At 46.3% G+C, this 18,316-nt stretch overlaps 1 protein-coding gene across 2 annotated transcripts in view; it reads right to left on the reverse strand.

Annotated features, from left to right (window-relative positions):
* ITIH5 (inter-alpha-trypsin inhibitor heavy chain 5) overlaps positions 1-18,316 on the reverse strand; it is a 102,988-nt gene that overhangs the window by 6,813 nt on the left and 77,859 nt on the right. The window contains exons 8-12 of one of the 2 annotated variants that reach the window (XM_010389374.2): positions 15,858-16,026; positions 9,321-9,630; positions 6,044-6,603; positions 3,082-3,135; positions 1,396-2,381 (exon numbers count right to left, since the gene is read on the reverse strand). In XM_010389374.2, coding sequence (XP_010387676.2) covers positions 1,975-2,381; positions 3,082-3,135; positions 6,044-6,603; positions 9,321-9,630; positions 15,858-16,026 — 1,500 coding nt within the window. In that variant the 3' untranslated portion in view covers positions 1,396-1,974. Of the gene's footprint in view, positions 1-1,395; positions 2,382-3,081; positions 3,136-6,043; positions 6,604-9,320; positions 9,631-15,857; positions 16,027-18,316 lie in introns of those variants that run through there. The other variant, XM_010389373.2, reaches the window with a different exon arrangement.

Here is an 18,316-nt window from a genome sequence, read left to right on the forward strand (position 1 = left end):
AAATTCCAATATAATGCTCCTTTCATCACACCTAAGCTCAGCATAGACACCTAAGCTTCCAGAGGTGAAAGGAGAAGGAAAGAGAGATCCCTACACACCCTCTACTGGTACTCAGTTCCCATGCTTCCATTCCCCAGGCAGACATCCCTTGCTATTTGCTTTCTCCTTTACTGGCACAGACGCAGAGGACTTTCCTCTCCTATGACGGGAGATCTATGGCGCTGCTTCTCCCAGAAAGCCACAGGCTATCCTAGGCTCATTCGCAGCATCAGCTGTATGCCACCCCTGCACGCAGGCACTGAGAGCCATGCCCAGCTTAGATGCAGGGGCAAGGGAAGCAAAAAGTGAGTAGGCGGCCAGGCACACAGTCAGGGTACTGGCGGAAACCCCTCCTTTGGGTCACACACACTTCACTGCTCTGAAATTTCTGTCCACAGATGAGACCACAAAGTTCAGCTGACAGTTCTTGTCTGTTCTCATATTCACCTCTGTTAAAGGTGAACAGCCTTGCCTTTTATTATACGGATAAAAGATTTCTTGAGAATCTGTATCAATTCTCTTACTAGATTGGAGATTTATCTTCTAATTTATATTCCACGTGCAATTTGTTTATTTCATTTTATTTTATTTTATTTTATTGAGACAGGGTCCCACTCTGCTGACCAGACTGGAGCACAGTGCTGCAATCATAGCTCACTGCAGCCTCAAACTACTGGGCTCAAATGGTCCTCCCACCTCAGCCTCCTGAGTAGCTGGGACTACAGGCAGGTGCCACTATGCCGGGCTAATTTTTTATTTTTTGTAAGGACAGGGTCTCACTATGTTGCATAGGCTGGTCTCAAACTCCTGGGTTCAAGCATTCCACCCACCTCAGCCTCCCAAAGTGCTGGGATTACTGGCGTGAGCCACCGCATCAGCCTACAACTTGTTTCTTGAATGCCCCTCTGCTTTCCGTGCACATGGATGTGTCTGCATGCATTCTGTGCACAGTATAGGCATGAGCCAGACAGAGTTGGCTTTTATGCTGCAACAAACTAACATCCCTGCATTCAGTGCTGAGAAACCCTTTCTGGCCCAGCATCCCTGAGAAGGGCCCTTGAGAGGATCTGGCTGCTCTCCCTGGGAAGCGCCTCAACTTCCCGGAAAATTGCAACGTATGAAGAAATTCAAGGTGCTGGTCTTTTGCTGCTGGGGAAAAACTGGCCCCCAGAGGAGATCCAAGTTCTCACCCGCATTGCCGGCATTTTTTCAGGCACGCACCCAGTTGTCTTTTGGTGTCCATGGGGGATTCGTTCCAGGACCCCCATGGATACTAAAATCCATGTGTACTCAGGTCCCTGACATACAATGGTGTAGTACCTGTATATAACCTTCGCAGAGCCTTCCATACACTTTAATTTATTTTTATTTATTTATTGAGACAGAGGCTCACTCTGTCACCCAGGCTGGCGTGCAATGGTGCAATCTCGGCTCACTGCAATCTCTGCCTCCTGGGTTCAAGTGATTCTCCTGCCTCAGCCTCCTGAGTAGCTGGGATTACAAGCATGCACCACCATGCCCAGCTAATTATTGTATTTTTAGTAGAGATGGGGTTTCACCATGTTGGCCAGGCTGGTCTCGAACTCCTGACCTCAGGTGATCCACCTACATTGGCCTCCCAAAGTGCTGGGATTACAGACTTTAGCCACTGCGCACAGCCTTTCCATACACTTTAAATCATCTCTAGGTTACTTATAACAAGTAATGCAAAGGAAATGCGATGTAAATAGTTGTTACACTATATTGTTTAAGGAATAAAGACAAGAAAAAAATTCCGTACACATTCAATACACGTGCAATTCCTTTTTCACGTATTTCCGATCTGCTCTTGGTTTGATCCTTGGGATGCAGGACCCATGGAGACAGAGGGCAACTGTCTAGCTCATCTGACAGTTTTCTGAGAATTTCTATGTGCACATACCACACCATTTCTACTCAAATCGTCCAAATCTCTTTACAAGGAAAGATAGTGCTTGATCCAAAAAAGTGGGGAGGGGTCAAAAAGGCATGACTCCAGGTAGCATCCAAGAGGAGGCTTTTCTGGCATTCCAAAAAGCCTACGTGTGTGTTCAAAGGAATTACAGTCCGTCTCCTGGAGACGGTGCAGACTCTATATCCACGGCTAATCTCTGGGATGTCCCTGGCTTTAGGAGCTTGCACGTATAGCACAGCAGCAGAAAGGCAATGATCAAGACTTCCAGAGGATGACGCGGACACAGCAGAACAAAACCCAGTCATAGGTTGTTCTTCCCTCTGAATTTTTATTATAGTCCCAGGAAGCTGGCAAAAGGAAATGTCATGACATTTGAAAAAAATCTGTTCTTCCCTTCTGAAGCCACGAACTGAAAAAAATGAAAACAAAAACAAAGCCTGCCTGTCACACCAGACGTTTTTATTTTGGTAGCACCATTTTATGTTTGTAATAGCAGAGGCTGGAAGGATGCACGTTCCGGATCTCTAAAACAAATGTCTTCCAAACTCAATAAGGGTCAGAATGTGCCTCTGCCACCCATCTATTCTTCCACTGGGTTTCCTGCCAGGATTCCTGGGGACTGTGCTATCTCCACAGTGTTTATGTGATGGTTTCATGACAGCTGCGGTTCTCAGGCTCTGCCTCACGTTGTGGGCTTGATACGTTGCTGAATGAGCTGGTATTTTTAACTGACTTCAAGGAATTCTTGGTTTTACACTTTTTTTTTTTTTTTTTTAGATAGAGTTTTCCTCTTGTAGTCCAGGCTGGAGTGCAATAGCATGATCTTGGCTCACTGTACCCTCAACTTCCCAGGTTCCAGCAATTCTCCTATCTCGGCCTCTCCTACAGGCCCCTGCCACCACACCTGGCTAATTTTTGTATTTTTAGTAAAGACGAGGTTTCACCATGTTGGCCAGGTTGGTCTTGAACTCCTGACCTCAAGCAATACACCCACCTCGGCCTCCCACAGTGCTGGGATTACAGGCGTGAGTCACCACACCTGGCCTGGTTTCAGACTTTTTAAACATCTCTTACTCTCAATCCACACACAACCGCATCCTTTTCTTTACCTGATGTTTTAGAGATTTTAATTCTTGGCTGGTATGGCTTCTCCAGCAAAGGTCCTAAAAAGGAGGAGGAGAACATCATGGTCATTCATTAAAGAAGATGAAGAGAGAAGTACAAAGGGAGACAGCAGAAATGACTAAAACACAGCTTTTAGGTACATTTGTAATAGCTTAAAGAATCAAAAAACCCTTTAAACCATCATCAGTCTCAAAAAGGGAGCTTGGCCTCAAAACACACAAGTAAAGCCAGGCATGGTGGCTCATGTCCATAATCCCAGTGCTTCAGGAGGCCAAGGTGGGAGGATCACTGGAACCCAGGAGTTTGAGACCAGTCTGGGCAATATAGTGACACCCTGTCTCACAAAAAAAAAAAAAAAAAAAAAAAATTAGCCCAACAAGGTGGCACACGTCTGTAGTCCCAGCTTCTTGGGAGGCCGAGTTGGGAGGATCACTTGAGCCCAGGAGATTGAGGCTGCAGTGAGCCATGATTGCACCACTGCACTCCAGCCAGGTTAACAGAGTGAGACTCTGTCTCAAAAAAGAAAAGACAAGAAAAGAAAAGAAAATAATAGAAGCTACACAAGTGGAGTGTAAAGTGTGCAGGATTAATTATTTTATTCTTCTATGAATTAGATACTATTCTGTTATTTTTGTGTATATTATAGGGGAAAATATTTTATCACACTGGAGATATATTTACAGGGGAAGGGAGAAATGAGTTGTTCAGTGGGCCTGTAGAATTTCAGATGTGCATGATGGAAAAGTTGTAGAGATCTGTTTCACCACAGTGTCAATATACTTAACATCACTTACCAGCGTTGAACTGTACGCTTAAAAATGGGTAAGGTGGTAAGTTTTACGCTCACGATAAAAACAAAAACAAAAACAAACAACAATGTAAAAAAAGAGGTACAGTTATAATCCAGTGTCTGTAGCTACGTGTGCGGCGGAATTCACAAAGCAGAAGATTTTGAAACACTTTGTATTTCAAAGTACTGGTGCTCTGAATATTCAATGAAAGAATAACCTAAAAGTAATTAATATCTATAAATAAAATCAATAACTTATGTCAAATTGTTAGTACTAGCAAAATTGTGCTTCTCTTCTCTGGTTTTTACTGCTCACAGAAATTAACGAGTGAGGTCTCGAAATGTTCTTGAGGCACCCACTTCTCAAGACTGGTCTTGACCAGCATGATCTGGGCAGAACGTAGATTTGACAGGAAAGAGGATGGATGACTGCTTTGAGGAGTGGCAGCTGCCACCAACTCTCAAAAAAAATTTAAATTTAAAAACCATCAGAGCTTTAAGGAAAGGAAGAATCTTTCAAAAAAAAAAAAAAACAAACCCCTTTTGAGTAATCAGTTGGTTATCTCCTCTGTCTGTCTTTCTAGCCCCGAGTCTTGTATCACCTGGGTCTGATCTCTCCTGAAGCTGTGGAGATTTGCGCTGATGACCTGTCATCAAGATCTTATTCAGAAAGCCATTTTTCCTGGATGTGGCATGGATCTCATGAGTAGAAAGTGATAGCATCCTGCCACATGCTTTTAATCACAGCAAAAATTGTGTAAGTTTTGCCAAGACAAGCTCCATCCTTTCTGAAATAGCCGCGTTAATTGTAACCTCGCTATCGGGGTCTGAACTTATCAATAAATTTCTGGTACTCCGTGTCTCCATGGAAGGCGTGTCTGACATTTGTGCAAAACTGTGTGCCCATGGCATTCCGTATGTAGGTAGTCCTTACAATAGCCCTGCAGGGAAATTATGATTAGCTCTGCGTTCAGGGCTGGGGAGTTGGAACGGAAGCTCAGAGAGGTTGAGACACCTGCCTCAGGCCTCACAGCTGGTCAGGAAGGTTGGTGCATCCTAACTGCATGCTTTCTCCACACCCAGGTCTTTCTAAGACTCTAGAGTGTGAGGAATAAATGGGACAGCATTGGTAGGGTACAGAGTAGGGCCTGATCAACCTGTTTCCTCTCCTAGGAGACAGAACTTGACAGGAACCCAAAAAAATGTGATGCATATGAAACGCGATTTTCCACAAGCAGATCTGCCAGGAATACAATGCCCTGCTTTGGTTTAACTGTGTTTCCTTTCTCTTGTTCTGGTCTCTACTCACACACCCAGCAGAATGGCACCGAGACTGACCGTGCCTGCTTCTGTTCAGATTCTCAGAGACTGACATGTAAAGACTGGATTCTTGTAAGAATCCGTACCTTGGTCCTTCCCACGTGCTCTCGGGGAGATAAAATCAAGCATACAATTAAATTATACTACAAAACTCTGAAGTGCTTGAAAATATAGAAAGGCACTGAAAATGGGCATTGGTATGTTCATTTCAGTGCTTCTGCCCATGCCTGAAACCTGGCAAGCACTCAGTTTATTGATGGTTTATTGATGGACTGACCTCACTAGGTGGTATTTCTGACTCAAATGCCACCTTTTTCTCATTTCTCTAGACAGCCACAGTGTATAGCAATGTGCGTACAACAGTGTACAATACTCTCTGAAGACTATGAGCTCTCTACAGGGTTACTGCTTTTTGGTTGGTTGTTTTTTGGAGACAGGGTCTTGCTCTGTCACCCAGGTTGGAGAGCAGTGGTACAATCATGGCTCACTGCAGCCTCAAACTCCTGGGCTGCACTGATCCTTCCTCAGCATCCTGAGTAGCTGAGACTACAGGCATTCCACCACACATAGATAATTACATTTTCTTTTTCTTTTGTAGAGACAGGGTCTCTGTGTGTTGCCCAAGGTATTGAACTCATGGCCTCAAGCGATCCCACCTCAGCCTCCCAAAGTGCTGGGATTACAGGCGTGAGCTACTATACCCGGTCTGGGTTATTGTTTATAAGTATTATAGCAAGATGGACTAACACAGCTTGCTGCTGGGGCTCCCTGTGGAGGAGGTGAGTGGCATCTCAGGCCTGCGCCCCCCACACCTGGCTGGTACAGGTGCCTCGTACCTGGCTGCGTGCCAGCTCCTCGTATGCTCTGCACCACTGGTTCAGGTCCCATGGCGGCCGACATGCCGTGGGCCTCCTCCAGGCCGTCCTTGCGCGGGACCGGCCCCCTCAGCTTCATGGAGGTGAAGGGAATGAGGAAGCGGTAGCTCAGGGCCAGGTCCTGGGCCCGCTGCCGCAGCCGCTCCTTCTCCAGCTCATCGTCACTTTGCAGCCAGGAGCTCAGCAGCTCCTTTGTGGTGAGGTAGCTCCAGAGACGCTCAATGTGGTTGGGGTCCCCCTCTCCATCGCCTTCAGGCCTGGGGCTTCCTGTGACGTCTTTCCCTGCCTTCTGAGGCCCCACAGGCACATCCGTCTTCAGGATGACGAATTTCTTACTGTTGCTGGCGGTGACCTCCACGTGCAGGTGATCCAGCTTCCTGTCCACCAGCTTCCCTGCGATGATGATCTCCGAGCCGTTGAAATAGTTGGGGAACAGGGTCTTGGTGGCCTGCACCACTGAGCTGGGGGGATAATCGATGCGGATGTCAGAAAGGAGAGGGGTCCTGATTTCATCGTAGAACCTGCGGTGGAAGCACAGGGAAAGCGGGAGATCAGGGCCCTGCTCCGACAGCAGACAGGACAGTCCTAAAGGAAAATGCAGACTCTCAGGGGGATGAGTCTGATTCTAGAAGCGATCGAGTCCAACATGGCACCCCCACACAATATTTCTGCCAGGAGGTCCGAGGCAGCAGGCTGAACGCCACTGATGGGAGGGATGCATTCTCTCACACGGCTCCTGAGCTGTTTTTCAACTGCCCTCATGATGAGAAAGAACTTCCTTCTAGGAGATTAAAATCTTCCTCCCTGAAATTTCCACCCACTGGTTTCAGTTTTGCCTCTGGAACAATACAGAATTAGTCTAATCCATTTCAACAGACATTTGGATGCTTAAAAACCAATGCTGTGATTCCTTTGAGCCCGATCAATCCCGTTTCATGAACTATTCTTCCTGTGATACGGTTTCGAGATTCCCTTGCTATTCTTTGTAAATTTCCTTTGTGCACACTTACATTTCTCAAAGGACCTCTTAAAAAACCTTTTTCTTAGAACCAAATACAAATTCCAGATGAGCTTTAAGCAGCACATTCTACTTGAGAAACCTGATTTGTGTGAGTTTGTGCATATAACATTTGCTTGCATTTGCTTTTCTTGTAGTTAAGTTACATGACTGCTTCTTAAGTACGGAGACAATTAAAATTCCCTTTCAAAAGATCTAGAAAGTATAGGCTGCAGAATTAGACTTCCATCTCTGTTGCTTCCTTGCTGTGTGTCTTGGGACATGTGACTTAACCTCTCTGAACTTCAGTTTCCTTATCTATAAAATCAGGATGTTAACAGTACTTCTTTGGTCACCTGCTAGCTGTCCCCGAAAGTCCATTTTCCCCTTCTTCCATGAGAATTGAGCTCTGGCCATCGAGCTACAAACTACATTTCCCAGCCTCCATCGAGGCCACAAATGGCCACGTGATTATGTCCTCCCAATGGAATATGGGTAGGCGTGAGATGTGCAACTTCTCAATATTTGCTTAAAATTCATGCTGGCTTTCTTTTCTCTCTCCCTTTTTGTGGCTAGAAAACTAGAGTGATAGTGACCAAATTTCAATCCTATAGCATTAAGGACAACACCTGAGGGAAGCAGAGCAATAAAACAGAAGGAGCTTAGGTCCCTGAATGACTTTCGGGAGCAGGATCTAGCCTGTTACCATTACAGGAGAGGGAAGTAAATGGCTATCTTATTTCAGCCTTTGCCTTTCATCATCTCTGTACTGCAGCATAGCCTTTACCCTAATACACCTATCTCCTAGGATTTCTGTGAGCATCATCCGGGATAATGCACATAGAAATTCCTGGTGTATCATAAGTTCTCATAAATGCCGGGTACTGATCACAGTTTCAGTGGGATGGCAGTGCAGCTGACTTGTTGCAGCATAATTGCTTTTGCTTCTGAATGCCTTATTGAATCTCAATTCTATTATCCAGTGCATCAGATTCTCCCCTTTGACTCTAGCTTTGAATAATTTTTAAAATGTGGGAAGCAAATCTGTGTTTTCATTTACATCTTTCATTAAGCACGGGAGGAAATGGTGGCAAATCCCAAACCGAGGACCTGTCTTTACTGCACACCTTAGGGGCCTCTACTTCCATTTATCATTAATAAACGTCCTTTGATTATGGCTACTAAACACCCATAAATCTACCCAAACCTCCCCTTTGCTTTTTAGTAGATACCACACATGCCACGACGCAGATTCAAGGGCCTCACGCTGCACTGGGAGTTGGCACTTCACTCAGTCAACAGCGACGTGGCAGACTGTGTGTGGCGACATAATATCCGAGGAAAGCTATTTCTGTTTTAAAAGACCTAAGTTTTCCCCAACCTCTCATTTAAAAGATCTCATTTATTCTCCACCTCAAAATAATCTGATTATTTACCAGTTGTATCGGGTGGTTTTGCTTCTAAATAAAAGTATCTTTTAACTAGTACTCAAAATGGAGATAACAGTACTCTACTACTCACAGGGTAGAATAAAAGTACACTGACTAAAAAGTGCTTTGAAATATCAGGATGTCAATGATCCACAAGAGCTCATGAAATACTTAATATGGGATGGTCACTGTGCCAATGCTTTACATGGTGTTTTTATATAGCGATTTTCTCATTAAATTCTGCAACCAACCATAATCCTCATTTTACAGATGAGAAAACAGAGGTACAGGCTGTCTTAAAATCTTGCTTAGGGCTGGGTGCAGTGGCTCACACCCGTAATCCCAGCACTTTGGGAGGCTGAGGTGGGCAGATCACCTGAGATCAGGAGTTTGAGACTAGCCTGACCAACAGGGAGAAAGAAACCTCATCTCTACTAAAAATACAAAATTAGCCGGGCATGGTGGCACATGCCTGTAATCCCAGCTACTCGGGAGGCTGAGGCAGGAGAATCGCTTGAACCCAGGAGGTGGAGGTTGCGGTGAGCTGAGATCACACCATTGCACTCCAGTCTGGGCAACAAGAGTGAAACTCCATCACAAGAAAAAAAAAAAAATCTTGCCTAAAGTCACAAAGGAGGATCCGAATTTGGGCTTCAAAACACATTGTGATACCTCCCATTGCAATGAGCTGTGATCGTTGTCAGTGGATGCAAGTCTGGGATGCAGCAACACAGTCCTCTCTGAGTTCCCACTGCAGCCACCCCTCAGCCCCTCGACCAGCCTCGCATGCCTACGAAGACAGACCACAGACCCGATGAGCTGCGAGCCCGCATCCTCCTCCTCGTGTACACGCCGTGTGAGGCCGCAGTTCTCCAGCGACAGTTTCTCCAGCAGCCTGAAGTCCACATCGTTGCCGATGCCAATGGTGAAGATGCAGACTTGGCCTCGGGCGGCCTCTCGGGTGTTGTTGAGGATCTTGAGGGTGTGTGTCTCCCCGACTGTGGGCTTCCCATCCGTCAGGAAAATGATGAGGGACACGCTCCGGTCTCCAATGTCATTGTGGGCCACGTACTTGTTAAGGAGCCTGATGGCCCTCTGCAGGGCCCCATTGATGTCTGTGCCTGCAGGACACCAACACGGGACAGCTCAAGCCTCTACACTCACCTCCTCACCCTGAATGCACTTTCTTTCTTTCTTTTTTTTTTTTTTTTTTGAGACAGAGTCTCGCTCTTTCAACCAGGCTGGAGTGCAACGGCACGATCTCCACTCACTGCAACCTCCACCTCCCAGGTTCAAGCAATTCTCCCACCTCAGCCTCCCGCGCCACCACATCTGGCTAATTTTTGTTTTTTTTAGTAGAGACGGGATTGACCATGTTGGCCAGGCTGGTCTCAAACTCCTGACCTCAAGTAATCTGCCCACCTTGGCCTCCCAAAGTGCTGGGATTACAGGCGTGAGCCACCGCGCCCAGCCTGAATGCACTGCACTTTCATAGCTGCAGTTCACACTCAACCACCCAAGTGCTCATAGGAGTAAGATCTCAGGGAGCCATCCAGAAACTTGCTAAATGCAAATTGTTTACTAGATGCATGTAAGTGACCGGGGATTATCCCGCTGTAACAAACCTTCTCCAGAAGGCGTGTGGCGACACCTTAGTTTAGCAGTCTCTGCCACCTGAGCTTCAGTGACTTCTGTGCCCTTTTCTGAGAATGCTTTTGAAAAGAACAGGAAGGTGCTGAGCACAGAGGACAGCAGGAATGTGGAGGGAGAAACAGCTGCAGAGGGGAGGAGGGGCACGGAATGAAGAGGAGGCTAGCTGCTGACATCTCAGATGCCTTCCAGCGTTGTCCAGGGCTGGGTGGAGCTGATGAAAGAATGAATTTGTTGCCTTCATCGTCCCTCCTTTCCTGGCTTCCTGTCTCTTCAGATCACCTCAGCTTGTCAGAACTCCACAGAGGAAGGGGGCATGAAATATTTCTCCTCCTGGCCACCCTTTTTCCTTCAGAGGCCCTTGTCAGCAACAGCTCTGATTAAAGTTGGGGGCCGGCCAGACACGGTGACTCATGCCTGTAATCCCAGAACTTTGGGAGGCCAAGGTGGGCAGATTACCTGAGGTCAGGAGTTCAAGACCAGCCTGGCCAACATGGGAAAAAACCTGTCTCTACCAAAAATACAAAAATTAGCCGGGCGTGATGGTGCGTGCCTGTAATCCCAGCTACTCGGGTGGCTAAGGTCAGAAAATCACTTGAACCCAGAAGGCGGAAGTTGTAGTGAGACAAGACTGTGCCATTGCACTCCAGCCTGGGCAACAAAGTGAGATGCTGTCTCAACAGAAAACATAAAAATAAAATACATGTATAAATAAAATAAAGTTGGGAACGACAGGGAAGAAAAACTTTATCAGGAATATGTGGCTTAGAAAACCTATACAAAATAGAAAACAAATCTCAACTCTGAGAATCGATGGAAGAATAAACACCAATGACATTAGCAGGTATCTGTGGACAGCAGGAGGTTTTTCTCTCTTTTTTTTCTTTGGATGATTTTCTTTACTCCTCAAATGTTTTAGAATAGATACTTCCATGGAAAAAATGGGGTGAGAACATGAGCAGGCTTCTGGAGTTCTCAATGTTCTGTTTCTTGATCTGGGTCCAGGTTCTGTTCAGTTTATGAAAACATATCAAGCTGTACACTTACTACATGTGTATTTCTCTGCATGTATGTTACACTATAGGTTACTGCTTCCTTAAAAAAGAATGTTCGCATGTTTTCTTTTCCTTCTTTTTTTATTTAGAGACAGGGTCTCAATATGTTGCCTAGGCTGGTCTCAAACTCCTGGGCTCAAGCAATTCTCCCACCACAACCTCCCGAGTGCTGGGACTACAGGCGTGAGCCACCATGCCCGGCCACCCATGTATTTTTTTTTTTCTTTTCTTTTTTTTTTTTTTTTTAAGACATAGTCTTGCTCTCTTGCCCGAGCTGGAGTCTGCGCAGTGGTGTGATCTTGGCTCACTGCAACTTCTGCCTCCCCGGTTAAAGCAAGCAATTCTCCTGCCTCAGCCTCCTGAGTAGCTGGGATTACAGGCACATGCCACCATGCCCAGCTAATTTTTGTATTTTTTTAGTACAGACGGGGTGTCACCATGTTGGCCAGGATGGTCTTGATCTGACTTTGTGATCTGCCCACCTTGGCCTCCAAAGTGCTGGGATTACCGGCATGGGTCACTGCACCTGGCCCCATGTATTCTTAAATATACTACTTTATGATTAAAATAAATCACACAATTTAAGTTTGGGAGCAAAATGAATAAATAAAGTTGGGGCCTGTGTCTTTGATAGGAGCTGAACAAGTATTCGTTTGGTGGATGGAGAGACAGGTGGTTGGGTGGTTGAGGTTGAAATCCCAGCTACAGTGAGGTTTCTGGGTTAGCAAAGAATTCCACTGAACTAAGCTACCAGCATCCCACCATCACCAAGTAAAGCAGAGTCTTTACTGTAGTGTGAACACCTATTTCCTTTTTTTTTAAAATGACTTAAGATAAAATCTATAAACCAAAAGATCACCCATTCTAAGTGTCCAATTCATGATTTGTAGTAAACTTAAGAGTTTGATGACCATCACCACCATCCATCATCCTGACTGGATGCACTTTTCTCTACCTGCAAATTTTACCACATTTGTGGTACATATATACCATGGGGCACTATTCAGCCATAAAAAAGAATGAGATCCTGTCATTTGCAACAAGATGGATGGAACTGGAGCTCATTATATTAAGTGAATTAAGCTAGGCACAGAAAGACCAACTTCCCATGTTCTTGCTTATTTGTGGGAACTAAAAATCAAAACAATTGAACTCACAGAGATAAAGAGGAGAAGGATGGTTCCCAGAGGCTGGAAAGGGTAGTAGAGGGTGGGGCAGAAGTAAAGATAGTTAATGGGTACAGAAAGTAGTTAGAAAGAATGAAGAAGATCTAGCATTTGATAGTGCAACAGGGTGACTATATTCAATAATAATTTCAAGATACATTTAAAAATAACTAAGAGTATAATTGGATTGTTTGTAACACAAAGGACAAATGCTTGAGGTGATGGATATTTCATTTATCCGATGTAATTACCACACAATGTATGCCTGTATCAAAATACCTCATATACCCCATAAATACATAGACCTACTCTGGACCCACAAAAATTAAAAATTAAAATTAAAATGTACCACATCTGAGAGAACCAGATCATCTCCCCCATGGCTTTACATCCTCCAGATTTTCTAGCTAAAAAAGTAGATAAGGCTATGTCCATGACCAAATGTTCTTAATTCTTGCTAAGATGCAGAGTCCAAATGGAAGGAAAGTTATTTAACATTTTATTGGAATCACTAATTTGCCTTTCTTTTGTTTGCTTTTGAAATGGAATCTCACTCTGTCAACCGGACTGGAGTGCAGTGGCGCGATCTCGGCTCACTGCAACCTCTGCCTCCCAGATTCATGCAATTCTCCTGCCTCAGCCTTCCCAGTAGCTGGGACTATGGGTGCAAGCCACCACGCCCAGCTAGTTTTTTGTATTTTAGTAGAGATGGGGTTTCACCGTGTTGCCCAGGCTGGTCTCAAGCTCCCGAGCTCAGGCAATCCACCCGTCTTGGCCTCCCAAAGTGCTAGGATTACAGGCATGAGCCACTGTGCCTGGCCTAATTTGCCTTTCTTAAGGCCCAGTCTAATTTCTTAGTGCCCCTGGATGTGTGAGCAAGGATGAACTGGCATTTTTTTTTTCTTGTCTGTATTCAGCAATGGTGCCAAATCTCTCACTCCACTTTAAAGCCAAGGAGAGCCCAGGCAGAGGGATGGATTAGCTTTCCCGATGGCACACAGCCACCAGAGGCCCTGCAGGGATTGGCATCAAGCCCATGTTAAGGGGGGCATCTCTTGCCCACTGAAAACAGAGAGGAGCTGTCATCAAAGGACTCACAAGCACCAGTGAGAGGGGTTACCCGAAAATAATGGCCACATCTGATGCTTAAAGAGGACTTTCTATGTGCCAGGACCATTCTAACCACTTGAAATGCTTTAGCTCACTCCATCCTGATAACGACTCCACTGTTATCCTCATTCTACAGATGAGGAAACTGAGGCACAGAGAAGGTGGAGCTGGGTTCAAACCCAGGCAGCCTGGCTTCCAAATCCATGCTCACAGTCCTGACGCTACGCATCTTAGAGAGAAGCAGGCTGATTTGCTGTTCACCTGCAGAGGCTAGGGCAAGGCGGTGTCAAGAAAAATAAAGGAAATCCACGGGGTTTCTAAGGCTTGGAGTCCAAAAGACCCTAACATACATCAGCCATTTTCTTTCTTCTTTTTTTTTTTGAGACAGAGCCTTGCTGTCGCCCAGGCTGGAGTGCATTGACGTGATCTTGGCTCACTGCAACCTCTGCCTCCCAGATTCAAGCAATTCCCCTGCCTTAGCCTCCCAAGTAGCTGGGATTACAGGCACTTGCCACCACGCCCGGCTAACTTTTTGTATTTTTAGTAGAGACAGGGTTTCACCATGTTGGCCAGGCTGGTCTTGAACCCCTGACCTCAGGTGATCCACCTGCCTTGGCCTCCCAAAGTGCTGGGATTACAAGTGTGAGCCACCCCACCTTGGCCCAGCTATTTTCTTTTCTTTTCTTTTTTTTTTTGAGACGGAGTCTCGCTCTGTCACCCAGGCTGGAGTGCTGTGGCCGGATCTCAGCTCACTGCAAGCTCCGCCTCCCGGGTTCACGCCATTCTCCTGTCTCAGCCTCCCGGGTAGCTGGGACTACAGGCGCCGCCACGTCGCCCGGCTAGTTTTCTGTAGTTTTTAGTAGAGACGGGGTTTCACCATGTTAGCCAGGATGGTCTCGATCTCCTGACCTCGTGATCCGCCCGTCTCGGCCTCCCAAAGTGCTGGGATTACAGGCTTGAGCCACCGCGCCCGGCCTGGCCCAGCTATTTTCTAAAGCTGTTTATTACTCCATGGACCCCACTCCACCAGCACACACACATCATTCTTCTAGTAAGCAGGACCATTAAAATAAATCCAATCTACAAATATCCATTGAGCATGCCCTCTGTGTCAGGAACTGTGCATGGAGGTGGGAGCTATGTTAACATGAAGATAAATCTGTTCCTTCAAGAATTTTACGGTGTTGTGGATTTGGATTTCTTGCCATAGATTATCACTATCATATTAAATCTAATATTCTATTTCTCTCATCAAACACCAAAAGAGTTCCGAGATTATACTGTTTTGGAGGCTAGTAGGAAATCCCAGTGTAAATGAAAGTACCAGCCCAGCAAGATCAAGTTCCAAATTAAGTTCATTTGGGAAATGAGGGCTTTGTCTTGGATTGGGAAACCATGAATATATGAAAGATGGAAAATTCCAGATGGGAAAAGACTGAACAGAGTGTTTTATAGGTTTCCAGATAACTGAAGTGGAATTAACCAGGAGGTGCTGTCTCTGTACAGAGCCTGTAAGGCAGGAGGCAGGGAGTAGGTCCAGTTGTTCTAAATGCTCCAATACTGAGCACCTCCTCTGTGTCCACTGCACTGTTGATACAGAGAACAGCAAGAGCACGGCACAGGTCCTGAGTTGGGAGAACTTAACATCTAGGACAGCTGGGTAACACACTGCTCTGATTCTCCACTCTTCTCAGAATTCTTTATGATCTTTCCTCTCTTAACATTCTGCATCCTTACCTGGGCACCACCGAAGACAAGCGTGCAGTGGCTGAGAGCCCACATCCTCCCCATCACATTTTACCTCCGCAACCCTCCCAGGCCACCTGATACAGGTTTCACTCACTCTGCTGCAGGTCTACCAACAGGGCTCCCGGTTTTGCAAAGCAGTTCCACCTGCCCCTGCCCCTGCCCCTGCCCCTGCCCCTCCTTATTTTGCAAAACAGTTCCACCTGCCCCTGCCCCGCCTTGTTTTGCAAAGCAGTTCCACCTGTCCCTGCGCATGAACCACTGGCTGGTCCATGTGGCTTTAATTCTCCACCCCCAAACCTTTACAAAAGCAGTATTGTTTTCGTATCAGCAAGACTTTTTGTAACAGGATCCATGAGATGAACCAGGAAAGCCTCCAAACACCTATCAGGTTATTTTCCCCCAGAACTTCACCAGCCTCACTTGGAGACTGGGAAAGGAGAGTACGGATTTGGTATTCGGAGCAACCTAGGCTGCTGAGAAAGCTCTCACCCGTAGTCTCCTTTCCTGCCATCAACCCCAGCTTTCAAATCTTTGTCTCTCAGCAGAAAAAAAAAAAAAAAAAAAAAACACGTATTATGTCAAAGCCAAGCCAATGTGAAAAGAAGGTGTCATCTTTACCTCCAGTGGGTGACATATGGTGAATGTACACTTTGCCATCCCTGATGCTGTCTGGAGTGACTGATATCAAGTGGTCCTTCCATACTTTGATCCGGTTGGAAAATCCAATGATACTGAAACGGTCCTGGGGTCGGAGGTCATGGAGAATCGTGAAGAGGGCATCCTTGGTCTAGGCAAACACAAAAGCAAAACCAGTCACAGCCACTCACGTGAGTCCACTTATCCCCTGTTCGGGAAACCGTCACCCCCGGGAACAATGTTAGGGTTCAAATTCAGTGTCAACTATGTAAAGGACACTTGGCTGAATGTCAAGGACTTGGTTACCTGACTGGAAAGAATGTTATAAAGATGATACGGTTGTAGACATGAGTGAGTCACTATGAAAGCTGCATCCCGCCACGGTGCTTTGGGCCCCCGCATCTCCACCACTGCTGTTCTCTTGATCCTGAATGTTCTTCCCCACTGCCCTACCTCCATCTTTCACTTGACAAGCCCCTCCTCATGCTTACGAGCCAGGCAAGTGTGCAAATTCTCTGTTCGAAATACTTCTAACTTCTCTGAAGAGGGCTGATCATTCTCTCCCTTAGGCTGGCAAAGCCCTCAACGCACTCCTATGAGAAAGCACGCATCACACCATGATGATGATTGTTCATCTCCTTCCCTTACTCGGTTGTGAGTTCTCTGCAGGTGGGTCTCCTTCAGCTTCCTAGCACCTAGGGACAAGGAGGACGTGCTAGCCAAAGGTGAGGCAGGTGAATGAATGAATGTCTAATGAATTATAAAATTAAAGGCCCAAATGATAAATACCATAGGAACTGAAAAGATTATTACTGTGGACTGGAGTGACATGAGGCTTTAAAGAGAAAGAGGAATTTGAGGATGAGGTTTAAAGAATACCTTGAAAGAACTGGAAGGACATTCTTCTTACTATTTTAGACAGACTCTCGCTCTGTCACCCAGGCTGGGGTGCAGTGGTGCAATCTCAGCTCACTGCAACCTCTGCCTCCCAGGTTCAAGCGATTCTCCTGCCTCAGCTTCCTGAGTAGCTGGGATCACAGGTGCAAGCCACCATATCCGGCTAATTTCTGTATTTTAGTAGAGACAGGGTTTCACCATGTTGCCCAGGGTGGTCTCGAACTCCTGAGCTCAGGCAATCCACTTGCCTCAGCCTCCCAAAGTGCTGGGATTACAGGTGTGAGCCACTGCACCCAGCTTGGAAGGGCATTCTGAAGAGAAGGAAGGCGGTTTGAGCAAAACCGGGAAGTAATACAGGTGAGATCGCGGATGCTAAGTGATAACAGGTATGCACTAAAGTCAGCTGTGACGCATGGAAAGCAGAAAGAAGCCATATGACCTGAAACCAGAAATACTCTAGGAGCTTAGAAAAGGTTTCTATAGTAATCCGCAGACACTGTGAGCAAACACCGGCTTCCCAAGTAGCACGGTTGTTAGACACTTAAAGAGGCTCAGCATAGGCGGTCAGGGACTTTCATTGCATAACGACCATGAAAGGACAGCTGGCACCGTTACGAAGGTGAAGAGCACAGGCTTCAGGGCCAGCTGTCACCCTTGAGGCTGGGTTCCCACCCCCCCAACTCTCTGTGAGGCCCTGAGCAGTAAGCTCCCTCACTTACTCGCTCTCTGATATCACTGCGCCCAAGTTACCCCATCCATAAAATCAGGACAGTAATAGTACCTGCCTCATCAGGTTGTCATGAGGATTAAATAAGGATCGAGACGAAAAGGGCTCCGAGCAGGGCCAGGCATACAATCGGAGTTCTAGATGGGTTTGCTGTTACTTGCTGGTGGCTGTAACTTGCTGGTGGAAAGCCCCAGCAGAGCTTAAAACAGTGAAGTCGGGAATGGTGAGTTCCAGAAGGACATGTGCTGAGGAGTTCCGGAATACTCTCAAAACAAGCTGTGGCTCTCTTCCCCGGTTCATGACTCTCTGCCTTTCCTCCTTCCCCAGGTTCAGACGGATGGCCCCATCGGCCTCTCTGGCTAGGTGAAATAACCACTGCTTTTGTATCCTTTCCTCTGGAATTTTCCCTCTTCCTCACTCCTCAGCCTCCTTTCAATCCTGGATCCAACTGCTCATCCCATATCAAACTGTCCAACTTGAATTTTATAGGAACCTCAAATTCTGCCTCAGAAAACTATTCTCAATGCATCTATTTTTAAATCTGCACATTAGGCCAGGTGTGGTAGCTCATGCCTTTAATCCCAACACTTTGGGAGGCCGAGGCAGGTGGATCACTTGAGGTCAGGAGATAGAGATTACCCTGGCCAACATGGCAAAACCTCGTCTCTACTAATAATACAAAAATTAGCCAGGCATGGTGGTGCATACCTGTAATCCCAGCACTTTGGGAGGCTGAGGTGGGTAGATCACCTGAGGTCAGGAGTTTGAGACCAGCCTGGCCAACGTGGTGAAACCTCGTCTCTATTAATAATACAAA

This window comes from Rhinopithecus roxellana, chromosome 11 (assembly GCF_007565055.1).
Source record: "Rhinopithecus roxellana isolate Shanxi Qingling chromosome 11, ASM756505v1, whole genome shotgun sequence".
Classification (NCBI taxonomy): domain Eukaryota; kingdom Metazoa; phylum Chordata; class Mammalia; order Primates; family Cercopithecidae; genus Rhinopithecus; species Rhinopithecus roxellana.